The following is a 13,863-nucleotide window of genomic DNA, read 5'->3' on the forward strand; positions in this document are numbered from 1 at the left end:
AAAACGGAGAGTGATAAACCACCAACCAATCAGCTCCTTCCTGTCATTTTTCAAATCCAGCCTGTAACATGGCAGGCAGGAGCTGATTGGCTGGCTGTTTATCACTCTCCATATATATATATATATATATATATATATATATATATATATATGCATGTTTGTCTTTTTTCATAATCCACCAAGAGGCTTCAAAAGTCTGTGTCTGCTTACCGAAAATCATTACTCCGGCCTTGCACAGAGCGGACCTTGATAATCAGGACTCTGGGTGCGGAGACAGACTTATGGTCAGGTGGGAAATGGGCCCTAGGGCCCCATTTATCAAGGGTGTAATGAGAAAAAAATGAGAAAACCGACCTTTACCATGAAATTTAAGTATCTCACAAATGTATCAATGTGCTATCGTGTTTATTATTGGAAGATGAAGGGCACAGATATTGCATTTTTACTCTTTTCGCAGTTCCTATCTTTATAATAGAAACTGCTGTCTTTTGAAATGTATCAAGTTCCGAAAGCATTTTTCTTTTTCGGAACTTGATCCCCGATCCCCTCACATTGCTGAAGTGGCATTATGCCTCCCCAGTGTCCCCTCCTCCCTCCCTTACCTGTCCCTCTGCCATTGCCGGCCTCTCAACATTAGCATCGGAGTGGTCCCAACAGTGTCCCCATACCAAGCGCTGATATGGCTTTCCTGGCAGGCTGGTCCCCCTCCCCCACTTCAGCGGCGCTGATCCCGCTGACCGGCGGGTCCCCCGGCAGGCTGGGCCCGTTCCCCACTTCCGCAGCGCTGACCCGGCTGACCACCCACGGAGCAGGTCCCCCGCAGGCTGGTCCCCGTCCCCCACTTCAGTGCCGAGGAAGCTCCAGTACCCCGGAGGCAGCTGGTCCCCGTCCCCCACAGCATCGGTGATCCTGCAGTTTGACTGGCCTGGGGAAAAGGGGGCGTGTCCCGGGGAGTGTTTTCTCTTCGCCTCTGCAGGAAGCTTGTTTACGCAGCTGCTGTCCCTGCCCACCTCCCTTCATAAATCCAGGTGATGTCGCAGAACATCACAATGCAATGTTGATGCGAAGGTAATCGATATTATCCTGAAAACATCGCGGTTTATTGATAAATGTGTCCCCTAATCACTTTGGATTAGTAATATTTTTGGTTCAAAGGAAACAAAAAAGTTGCCGATTATGGGGCATAGTTCAAGAAAAACTTACAGAGTTGGTGACGTCACAGATGCCCTCATATTAGCATACCTTCCAACTTCTGTGTTGGGGAAATAGGGACGAACGTCCGAAAAGGGGGGGGGGGCGTATGTAAATGAGGGCTCGGCTTATGCTAATTAGCCGCAACCTCATTTTCATATGAGAATAGACGCTGTGCGCATGCGCACAGCGTCTATTCTATTAGATTGGGGGGTCTCCCAACTGCCACCCCCCGCAGCGGGACAATGCCTGCCACGGGTGGGACAGAGGGACAGGACCCGAAAATCGGGACTGTCCCGCTGTAATCGTGACAGTTGGGAGGTATGTATTAGGACAGGCGCATCTGTAGTCCCCACAATATGCAGAGAATCCAGTAGTAATGGTCACAGGACACAGACAGAAGGCGCAGGACTGTCTGATAATCTGCGGGTGTCCTTGCTGCATAATAGCCAGACCATACAGAAGAGCGACTTTACTGTAAATACCTTCATTCGGGAATAGCTGGTACTATGGGTCTGATTCAGACCTGTTAGCAACATGGTCATTTTCGTAGACGTGCAAAACCATGTGCACTGCAGGTGGGGCAGATGTAACATGTGCAGAGAGAGTTACATTTGGGTGGGGTGTGTTCAAACTGAAATCTATATTGCAGTGTAAAGGTGGCCATACACTACTGCGATGTATAACAGCAGTGTAGAGCAGCCATGTCCAAACTGTGGCCCTCCAGCTGTTGTGAAACTACACATCCCAGCATGCCTTGCCATAGTTTTAGCATTCCCCAATAGCAAAACTGTGGCATGGCATGATGGGACTTATAGTTTCCCAACAGCAGGAGGGACGTAGTTTGGACATGATAAAGTGCCAATCAGCTCCTAACTGTCCCTTTTTAATCCCAGCCTGTAACTTAACAGTCAGGAGCTGATTGGCCAGTGGTAAAGTACCAGGCACTTTATCACTTCTCCTCCCTTATCACTGCTTCATACATCTACCTTTTACACAAATGTAACTCTCTCTGTACGTTACATCTGCCCCACTCGTAGTGCAACATTTGCAGCCTCGCAGAGAGGTGTGACTCCCTATTAGCCTATAGCCAAGAGGGTTTCCCTTTCTCAATTTGACATATCTTTGGCAATTAAATAACAAGGAAATGTGTGTTATTATTGCACGGCGTGCTGCCTGGCAGGATTGTTATTACTATCTGGTGATTGTGACGAAAACAGTATAATGTAGTTGGTCAATCCTGAGCCAATTAAAAGTGAGAAGGGGGCAGACACGTGATGACACATAAGATACGTCACTCGTCATGAGAAGTTTTACAGCTGTAGCTGCAGCAGACAGAAGTATCTGGGCCGTTCCTAGCGCCATTGTTCCTTCCTTCGCTACAGGCAAATTGCTGGGGGATCTGTAAGTATTGCTGCCAATGTTGCAGATAAAGTTGATAGAAGGACATTGCCTGAACCTACGTTATACCCTTTCCTGTGGTTATAACTTTCTGATAATTCTGATGTCTGCCTTGTCATGGGAGGGTTTTTAATCAGAGGCAGCACTGAGCCTGTCAGGGCTCCTACAGAGTAAGATACAGAGGGACAAACACAGGCTTTTCATGCAGTATTTATATATATATATATATATATATATATATATATATATATATATATATACATTGTAGGGGCTCTGCACACACTAAATTAACTGATAATAAATAGTGGAGATTTGGTTCATGAATTGATCAATGCATTTAAGCCTGCAGCCCCCTTCACGGGACCCCACTTTTCTGCAGGTCCGAACACTATCGCTGAAAATGGCTACAATACACATAGCTATCACATCAATGTTTGATACCAGGCATGCTATCTGGTCTGAAGCTCACAGCACACTTTGCTTTTATAGGTGAGCAGCTACCAACACACCTGTTACTAATCATCTAGGGAAATGGTTAACATAAGCTATGGAATCTTAGTTAAAACATGGTGCATGAGAGAATGTGACCACAATAAGACTAATTTAAAAAATTAATCTAATAAACAATATATACACTTAACATCGGCACTCACCTTTCCTAGTTTTGGGGTGCCCTATGGCTTGTGACCACATTGTTTAAACAGACATTGGATGGGCTCTGCACACACTAAATTAACTGATAATAAATAGTGGATATTTGGTTCATGAATTGATCAATGCAAGTGTATGTATGTATATATATATATATATATATATATATATATATATATATATATATATATATATCATTCAGGGACGCCTGGGATTCCCCCTTGTTAACATCTGCACAAAAGTCTGCATTTTGTTTGTAGACCGCGCCATCTGGTGAGCGCCCACCTTGTTATACCTTGTATTGAAAAAATCTTTTTAATCTTCTTTTTTAAAAATAAAAAAACCATATTGCACAATCCAGTTTTTCTTTCCCTTCATGCATGAATTATGTATGAACCTGAATCTCTGGCCAATGGGTGACGAGACCGCTCCCCCCCAAAAAGATATTGTCCACAAAACAGTAGACCAATCCACAGGGTACGAGTCTCAAACGATTAAAGGCACTTTTTGTCATTCAATGTAAATGAAAACTGTAATACACTATTGTGTTTTTCTCTCTCTTTTTGGGTAAACTCCTTTTTTGAAAGTGAGAGAATCAGCAGTCAGCACTAAAGGGACATATTGGTAAACTCTTTCTGTGTTGTTGGCTCTGATAATAGCCCATGCCGCCCCAGCCACTAGCCTCACTGCGCCTCACTAATTAATTAATTGGCTGATTGGTCAGTGAACCTCCAACTGATTTTTAAGGGGAAGATTCTATTAGCGGATCCGTGATTCCAGACTGAATAATCAATTGTGTCATATTTTACTCGCCAGGAAGCAGACGTATGGCTGAGGAAAATCTCATCATCGTGGTGCAAGAAACTGGGTAATTATATATAATGGACAGAGAAATATGGCTGGTGAAAGAGGGTAGATAGATGTACATGCTCACACTCATACTCACTCTCAAGTACACTCCAAGGTCACTTTGTTATTGATCTGGTTCATCGTTGCCTACCCTCCTGCATTCTGCAGGAGACTCCCTAAAATATCAGCAATCTCCCTCTCTCCCTCATTAGTCTAGCAATCTCCCTCATGTCACCTAGCCCACATTATACTGTTACATCATAGTTACCTCCCCTGCTGCATTCTGCAGGAGACTCCCTAAAATAGCAGCAATCTCCCTCTCTCCCTCATTAGTCTAGCAATCTCCCTCATGTCACCTAGCCCACATTACACTGTTACGCCATAGTTACCTCCCCTCCTGCATTCTGCAGGAGACTCCCTAAAATAGCAGCAATCTCCCTCTCTCCCTCATTAGTCTAGCAATCTCCCTCATGTCTCCTAAACCACATTACACTGATACATCATAGTTACCTCCCCTGCTGCATTCTGCAGGAGACTCTCTGACATAGCAGCAATCTCCCTCTCTCCCTAATTAGTCTAGCAATCTCCCTCATGTCACCTAGCCCACATTACACTGTTACATCATAGTTACCTCCCACCCTGCATTCTGCATGAGACTCCCTGACATAGCAGCAATCTCCCTCTCTCCCTCATTAGTCTAGCAATCTCCCTCATGTCACCTAGCCCACATTACACTGTTACATCATAGTTAACTCCCCTCCTACATTCTGCAGGAGACTCCCTGACATAGCAGCAATCTCCCTCTGTCCCTCATTAGTCTAGCAATCTCCCTCATGTCTCCTAGCCCACATTACACTGTTACATCATAGTTACCTCCCCTCCTGCATTCTGCAGGAGACTCCCTGACATACCAGCAATCTTCCTCTCTCCATCATTAGTTTAGCAATCTCCCTCATGTCACATAGCCCACATTACACTGTTACATCATAGTTAGCTACCCTCCTGCATTCTGCAGGAGACTCCCTGACATAGCAGCAATCTCCCTCTCTCCCTCATTAGTCGAGCAATCTCCCTCATGTCACCTAGCCCACATTACACTGTTACATCATAGTTACCTCCCCTCCTGCATTCTGCAGGAGACTCCCTGAAATAACAGCAATCTCCCTATCTCCATCATTAGTCTAGCAATCTCCCTCATTTAACCTAGCCCACATTACACTGTTACACAATTTCCCAGCATGTTAGCAAGTATAGTATCTCTTACTAACTGCTTTGGGGCTCATCTACATTTGGATATAAGTAAAGGGGTGTACACACGGAGCAAATTTGTGCTACTTTCTGTCAGCACAGAAGTACAGGACGGTGTGCCTGAGTCAGTTTCCCCTCCTACTGGGTGGGAGTTAGGGTGCATGAGAGCAGGAGGGTGGGTGGTAAAGCATGATAGGGGAATGTGGGCAACACAGGTTGAGCGGGTCCCCACTGGCGGAAGTTACGGGGCAGGAGAACAGGAGGCAGGGCAGTGATAGAGGTGTGTGGGCATGAGGGGTAGTAAAGGTTTTTGCCTGCTGCAGAGTAGGGATGGGCATTGGTGCAGACGCCATCGATGGTTGGCATTGATGGCGATTTTGCACCCTGCCATCGATAGTAGTAACATATTACTTGGATAACCATCGATTGTTGTAGCTATCGATGGTCATCCATTATATCTGACTGAATAGGCCTGGGGTCAATCAGAACTTGGTGGCGGGACTTCCGGGTGTGGGGGCCGGAGCTATGCTCCGTGTCCCGGCACCTTAAAAAAATTTGAAACTTGATCAGTTCTCCTTTGCCATCGATGTAGGGAAACCATCTGGTCCTCCCACATTGGCCATAAACCATCGATGATTTGAAATCATTGATGGTCGATGGGCATCCCTAGAACTGGAGGAGGGTGGGGGACAGTATGCAGCTCCCGGCAGTGGGTGAGCGTCTCTTCCCACTGGGAGGGAGTGAGCGTGCATGAGAGCAGGAGGCTGTATAATAGTGGTATGTGGGCAAGACATTGATAAAAGTTGTGGCGCTGGTGCAGAGGACCGTGGGGTCACTTCTGGCAGTGGAAGAACCTGCAGTGCGGCAGCCAGGGCCAGATTTCCCACCTAGGGGCGGAACCATCTTGTGGTGGTACAGGATCCCCCATTGTCACAGGGGTACGTGAAATGCGGGAGCGGGGCCGCGGGGGTCCGCTGGGGGGTGGAATTGCCGGAAGGGGGTCAGGGGGGTCTGCAAATGGCGGGAGGGGGGGGGTGTGCGTGGATCCGCGATTAGCGGGAGGGGGTCCGCAAATCGTGGGAGGGGCGCGGGGGGGCTTGAATTGCGGGAAGGGGGGTCCCAAATTGCAGGAGGAGGGGTTGTCAGGGTCAGTGAATTGCAGCAGGGTGGGTTGTGTATGTCCGTAAATCACAGGAGGGGGGGTGCGGGGGGTGCCGTGAATTGCATGAGGGGGGGCGCGGGGGTGCCGTTAATCAAGTGAGGGGGGGGCGCAGGGGGGGTGGCGCGGGGGTCCATGAATCGCGGGAGGGTGCATGATTCGTGGGAGGGGGGGTCGTGGGGGTCCGCGAATCGCAGGAGGGGGGGTGCTGCGGGTGCTGTGAATTGCGTGAGGGGGGGCGTGAATCGTGGAAGGGGGGTCCGCGAATCGCAGGAGGGGGTATGCAAATCGCGGGAGGGGGGTCGCGTGGGTCCCGCAAATCGCAGGAGGGTGGGGTCGTGGAGCTCCCGCGAATCGCGCGGGGGGGGGGGGGGGGGGGCGCGGGGGCTCCGCCCCTCTGGAAACCCCCTTCTGAAAATCCTGCATTTGCCCCTGCTGTGCAAGACATATCCTGTACAGGAGGGGCCAGAATTAGGTGCCACAAGCACTTGTTACAGCACTGGAAAGAGAAAAAGTGTAGCAGTTTCCAAAAGCAACCAGTTTCCTTCATTTATCGAACAGAACTTTTGCAGTCACTAAAGCTGACTGGTGCTTTGGGCAATGGGGGTTATTCAGGTTGATTAGCATGGCTGCGATTTCGCAGCCTTGCAAGTCCACCAAACCCTGCCGGGCTGACACAACGCTGACTGACTACGCAAACTGCCTAATGCTCAGATACAAGCTGACAACGCTGACTACGGGAACACGATGCTGACAGGGATGCTGACTACGCAGGCCGTGGAAACACTACGCTGATGCTGACAGGGACACTACACTGACTACATATGTGGCCCCGTGAAACTACACAAGTACCCAGAAATGCGCCAACACACAACACCGGTCCTCTGTGCGATAGCACGGAGGACGGAATGAACCAGAATAATGCCCTATGTCTCCACACATGTGATAAGCGGAAAGCCTGGGGGATATAGCAATCAAGCATCTTGCGCATTAAAAACGAGTCACTAAATAAGCCAAATTCTTATTATTTATTTATTACCAGTTTTTTATATATGCACACATATTCCGCAGCGCTGTACAGGGAATATTTGAACACGTACATCAGTCCCTGCCCCAGTGGAGCTTACAATCATATTCCCTACCACATGTACACGCACACACAGACATTTTAAGGTTAATTTTGTTGGGAGCCAATTAACCTACCAGTATATTTTTGGATTGTGGGAGGAAACCGGAGTACCCGGAGGAAATCCACACAAGTACGTGGAGAAAATACAAACCCTGCACAGTTATACATGGTGGGAATAGAACCTATGACCTCAGTGCTGTGAGGCAGTAATGCTAACCATTACACCATCCGTACTACCCCATATATATAACACATGGTGGGGATAGAACCCATGACCTCAGTGCTGTGAGGCAGTAATGCTAACCATTACACCATCCGTACTGCCCCGTATATATAACACATGGTGGGGATAGAACCCATGACCTCAGTGCTGTGAGGCAGTAATGTAACCATTACACCATCCGTACTGCCCCGTATATATAACACATGGTGGGAATAGAACCCATGACCTCAGCGCTGTGAGGCAGCAATGCTAACCATTACACCGCCCATACTGCCCCGTATATATAACACATGGTGGGGATAGAACCCATGACCTCAGTGCTGTGAGGCAGTAATGTAACCATTACACCATCCGTACTGCCCCGTATATATATATAAAACACATGGTGGGGATAGAACCCATGACCTCAGTGCTGTGAGGCAGTAATGTAACCATTACACCGTCCGTACTGCCCTGTATATATAACACATGGTGGGGATAGAACCCATGACCTCAGTGCTGTGAGGCAGTAATGTAACCATTACACCATCCGTACTGCCCCGTATATATAACACATGGTGGGGATAGAACCCAGGACCTCAGCGCTGTGAGGCAGTAATGCACCATTACACCGTCCGTACTGCCCTGTATATATAACACATGGTGGGGATAGAACCCATGACCTCAGTGCTGTGAGGCAGTAATGTAACCATTACACCATCCGTACTGCCCCGTATATATAACACATGGTGGGGATAGAACCCATGACCTCAGCACTGTGAGGCAGTAATGTAACCATTACACCATCCGTACTGCCCTGTATATATAACACATGGTGGGGATAGAACCCATGACCTCAGTGCGGTGAGGCAGTAATGTAACCATTACACCATCCGTACTGCCCCGTATATATAACACATGGTGGGAATAGAACCCATGACCTCAGCGCTGTGAGGCAGTAATGTAACCATTACATCGTCCGTACTGCCCTGTATATATAACACATGGTGGGAATAGAACCCATGACCTCAGCGCTGTGAGGCAGTAATGCTATAACCATTACACCATCCGTACTGCCCCGTATATATAACACATGGTGGGGATAGAACCCCCTGACCTCAGTGCTGTGAGGCAGTAATACTAACCATTACACCATCCGTACTGCCCCGTATATATAACACATGGTGGGATAGAACCCATGACCTCAGTGCAGTGAGGCAGTAATGCTGACCATTACACCATCCGTACTGCCCCGTATATATAACACATGGAGGGGATAGAACCCATGACCTCAGTGCTGTGAGGCAGTAATGCACCATTACACCATCCGTACTGCCCCGTATATATAACACATGGTGGGGATAGAACCCATGACCTCAGTGCTGTGAGGCAGTAATGTAACCATTACACCATCCGTACTGCCCCGTATATATAACACATGGTGGGGATAGAACCCATGACCTCAGCACTGTGAGGCAGTAATGCTAACCATTACACCATCCGTACTGCCCCGTATATATAACACATGGTTGGAATAGAACCCATGACCTCAGTGCTGTGAGGCAGTAATGTAACCATTACATCGTCCGTGCTGCCCCGTATATATAACACATGGTGGGGATAGAACCCATGACCTCAGCACTGTGAGGCAGTAATGCTAACCATTACACCATCCGTACTGCCCCGTATATATAACACATGGTGGGGATAGAACCCATGACCTCAGTACTGTGAGGCAGTAATGTAACCATTACATCGTCCATACTGCCCCGTATATATAACACATGGTGGGGATAGAACCCACGACCTCAGTGCTGTGAGGCAGTAATGTAACCATTACACCATCCGTACTGCCCCGTATATATAACACATGGTGGGGATAGAACCCATGACCTCAGTGCTGTGAGGCAGTAATGCTAACCATTACACCATCCGTACTGCCCCGTATATATAACACATGGTGGGGATAGAACCCATGACCTCAGTGCTGTGAGGCAGTAATGTAACCATTACATCGTCCGTGCTGCCCCAATAAAATAAATGTTTCTCTTCTAAATGATTTTCTTGTAGTGTTGGAGATCCCTGGGTCTGTGATGCAGGAACACAGACGGATCCATTTGTATATGTGACAGATGATGATACAAATGTACAGGGCAAAAATCCTGGGAAAACAATACATCCCCCGCGGGATAAAAGGAACTGTCCGCCACGGCGAATGGATTCCACAGTGCTGCCGATACCAGGTAACAGCCAACTCACTGTATAATTGTAGGACTCCATCTGGGATTGCTGCCAACATGTTTCCGCCTATAATGAGTTCTTTGTCTTCAAGGATTCAGGACGAGTGCAAGTGGTTGGCGGCATTCCCTCTAGTCTATTGGATTGTTTATTTAATCTCTCTCAGCATGTGTCAGGCTTTAGCTGCGACATGTATTAAGTGCTGTAAGATAACAGACAAAAGTGATAACATGGAGAGTGATAAACCACCAGCCAATCAGCTCCTACCTGACATTTGTCAAACACAGTCTGTGACATACATACAGTTAGAGGCAGAAGGGAGCCCATATTAGGAGATGTGGGTCCTGATATGCCACATGGAGTAGTCTGGGGTTGCTCCAAGGTAGGTAGCTCTTAGTTCAGATATACCAAGTAAGGAGCCATTATCATGTGGCTCCTTGCTGACTAATTGTAGACCCAATTTAGGGTAACAATGGTGTGGGGTGTGGTGCCCCTGGACTGGTTGGGCTGGGTGGCTTTAGTGCGGCATGCCCTTACATTCTATTAACACCTTTCTCTCACTAACACTATCTGTCTCTTATTTTAATTACATTTCATTTATATCTCTCTTTATGTATAGCTTTGGCTTCCTATCACTAATTATTAACACTTAGTATCTCACTGGCATGCGCGCTGGGCCTCCTAGCTTATGATAGTTTTTGGGGTGCCACACCCTGCACCTAGATATAGCGCTAGGGACCCCCAATATACAGAGAAGCCTTGACGCGTCTTGGGGGCATGTCATACACCTGCGCAGGTATATGTAACCAATATCTCTGAATTCTATTATCATGTAGTGTTCAAGATTGGTTACTAACATTGCTCAGTGTGCTGAGGGAAAAAAATGTCTTGTTTTACTTACACAGTCTGTGACATGACAGGTAGGAGTTGATTGGTTGGCTGTTTATCAATGTCCATTTTATCACTTTTTGAAGCTTGATACATTTGGTCCTATGAGGCAGATGTACCAAAGGGGTGTACACAGGGTGTACACAGGGCCTCCGACAGGGGAGTGCCCTGGGTACAGCTGTCCCGGGCCCCGGCCTTTGGAGGGGCCCGGGCAGCTGCCCACAGACCCCCGCACCCAGCCTCCCCCACCCGTGAAAACGAGGCTTGGAAGGACAAATTTAATGAGGCTATACTACGTATAATAAAGGATTAAAAATGGTACAATGGCTTTTTATTAAATAAGTGATATCACAAATATATGTTTTAATTGTGCTTTGTGGTAAAGCAGCGCCACCTTGTGGTAGTTTTCTATCACTCCCAGACAACCGAACAGACACTGCAGTGTCTAGCAAAAATATTCTTGGCTCCAGTGTCTATTCAGTCATGTGATAGTGACGCTGAGGGACCGCCCATCGCTATTGCCCACTCTGTACACACGGGGCAATTCGGGGAAACATTCTGAGCGATTTTGACAATGTAGTCAAAATCGCTTAGAACAATTGACCCCATATGCACACGGCTTAAGCCTTGTAGAGTGATAAAGTGAAGAGAGACAGGGTTGCGTTATCAAATCTTATAAATAAATATGGAGAGAGATAAAGTACCAGCCATGTTACAGGCTGCATTTAACACAAGGGCCTATAGTCGAATCTGTTTGATTTCAACAATTTGACTGAATGTTTTTGTCAATTTTCTTGGGTTTGTGAGCAATTATCTAATGGTCATTCGCTCCCGTACAGTACCTAATTTTCAGTCCAACCAACTAGTTGGATGGTTGGATGGAAGTTGGTTTAGTGTTTGCCCAGCTGCTGTTTGCTGTTTGGTGGAGGTCAGTACAGTATTGGATGGTGGCCACTTTGCAGATGGGACATTATACATTTCTAATGCTCAAATATTAAGTAGTTAACCGCTTGTGAACTGAATGTTTTGTTGCAGAAGAATGGATGGTGGCGGTGCGTTATGGTGAGGACCCAGAGGGGAAGGAGAACGACTCAGGACAGGCTGACAATGTGCCTAATATACACCAGGAAATCGGGAAGGTAATTGAGAGCCTTCAGCAGTACAAGAGTCTCCAACGCGGGAATTGCTGCATGCACTGCCAGAGAAATGAAGAACGTCTCATTCGTATTGAAGAGAAACTGGATCGGATTCTCCAAAATTGCTCCCCTGGGAATCTGTAATATCTGTTTACAGTTTTATAGTATTTATAAAAAAAAAAAAGAAGTTTTACAATAAATACAATATTTTAATGTTTATGATAAATTATGTAATAGGAGGATATCATTTATTATAACATCTGCAGTGGGACAGGTTCCCACCATGTCCCATGTTAAGGCATTATAATAAATGTTACTTTGGATCTCTATTACAGTATTCATTGTACAATACTCTATAATTATCTTTCTAATGGAAAAACCATGCTGCACTGCAGGTGGGGCAGATGTAACATGTATACTTTTCGACAACAAAAGGTAGACATTGAAAAAGGCAGACACAAGGAAAAGATTGACATGGCAATGGGGGACACCGTACACTATTTGGGGATCCATGTGCACTGGTGTCGACATTGACACCAGAAAAACTCATGTTGACCTGTTAGTGTGTTGAACATTTGGTGTTGATGTATTGACCATCATGTGGAATGGTCTGTGATCTGATCCACACCCACATGGAATCAGCTGTAGCTCTGTATTCGCTCCTGTGTAACCCACACTTCTGCCTACAGTATACTTATCCTACATGCCAACACCCCAGCTTCATGTGAGGACGCATCTGAGATACATACACCTGTCAATTATTCGTACTTGATGAGACTTGCCTCTTCAGGCTCTGATGCAGTTATATTTAGACCTCTTTGGGCTAGAAGCAAGGTACAGGCTTGGGGCCCACTACTGCTGTCTTCCAATGACCAGGTGCATACCCTCCAACTGTACCGATTCTGCCTGTACAGTACCGCTTTTTAACGGTCTGTACCGGCAAAAATCAAAGTGTACCGATGTACCGATTTTTCATAGCCAGCTCCTCCGACTCTGGGAGTTGTAGTTCCTAGTTGTAGGAAGTAACCGCTGGCTGCTCTTCTGGCAGCAAGAGCTGTGAGGGGGGAGTGGCTGGCCAAGACTACGTCTCCCGAGGTGCCCTGCGGGGGGGCCTCAGCAGTCTCAGTGTGCCCGCCTCCCCCCTCCCGGCTCACATGACTGTAGTCCTGCCGCCTGCCCGGGGTTCTCCGCATAACAAATATGCGGAGGTGCTGGGAATGACAAGCGCCGCCTCAACAGTGAGGGTATGCCAGCCCTCCCTCTTGCTATGAGCCAGCAAAATTAACCGGCTCCGGGGTTATTGTTCACATATTGTTCTATATATCGGGCTGGCTGGCAACTGGTGGGGGTCCTCTTAAAAAAAAAAGGCACAGTACACCCCCGGAAAGGGGATGTGGCCACGCCCACTTTAACTGTGACCACGCCCATTTTAACCCGTGGCCACATCCCCTTACCCCCTTCCCGAATGTCTACCAATTTTTGCCCTCCAGATGTTGGAGGGTATGCAGGTGCAACTCCACACTCACCAGATGTTTCATACACTTTCTATACATTAGGAGCCTCCTGGCTGACTCCTTGGACCTCTCTTGCTCTCTGTTGGAACAACTGGTAGTCGCCACTGGCCTTCCTTTAGAACTACGCATCAGCAAACTCGTGTGTACAGTACTTTCTGCTGTGCCCCGTGGTCCTTGAACATGACCTCTGCCTTATTTCACCATCATCTCGGCCCCCGTGAACCACCTCTCATTATACCATATCCATATTATCTATT

General features: G+C 47.3%; 1 protein-coding gene across 1 annotated transcript; it reads left to right on the forward strand.

The window, feature by feature from the left end:
* The first annotated feature begins 2,498 nt into the window (after positions 1-2,498).
* Positions 2,499-12,358, forward strand: LOC146041682 (uncharacterized). Its single transcript, XM_083161604.1, has 4 exons — positions 2,499-2,595; positions 4,060-4,111; positions 9,901-10,073; positions 11,992-12,358. The coding sequence occupies exons 2-4, from the start codon at positions 4,071-4,073 to the stop codon at positions 12,234-12,236; spliced, it is 459 nt and encodes a 152-aa protein (XP_083017730.1). The 5' UTR covers positions 2,499-2,595; positions 4,060-4,070; the 3' UTR covers positions 12,237-12,358.
* Positions 12,359-13,863: the final 1,505 nt, after the last annotated feature.

Source organism: Crinia signifera, chromosome 19 (assembly GCF_055691185.1).
Source record: "Crinia signifera chromosome 19, ASM5569118v1, whole genome shotgun sequence".
In the NCBI taxonomy this organism is placed as follows: domain Eukaryota; kingdom Metazoa; phylum Chordata; class Amphibia; order Anura; family Myobatrachidae; genus Crinia; species Crinia signifera.

Excerpts from the sequence above, each read along its gene's own strand:
- LOC146041682 (XM_083161604.1), top strand. The coding sequence starts at position 4,071 with ATGGCTGAGGAAAATCTCATCATCGTGGTGCAAGAAACTGG. Across the intron at positions 4,112-9,900 it reads ATCGTGGTGCAAGAAACTGG|TGTTGGAGATCCCTGGGTCT; the intron begins GTAATTATATAT and ends ATTTTCTTGTAG. Across the intron at positions 10,074-11,991 it reads CACAGTGCTGCCGATACCAG|AAGAATGGATGGTGGCGGTG; the intron begins GTAACAGCCAAC and ends GTTTTGTTGCAG.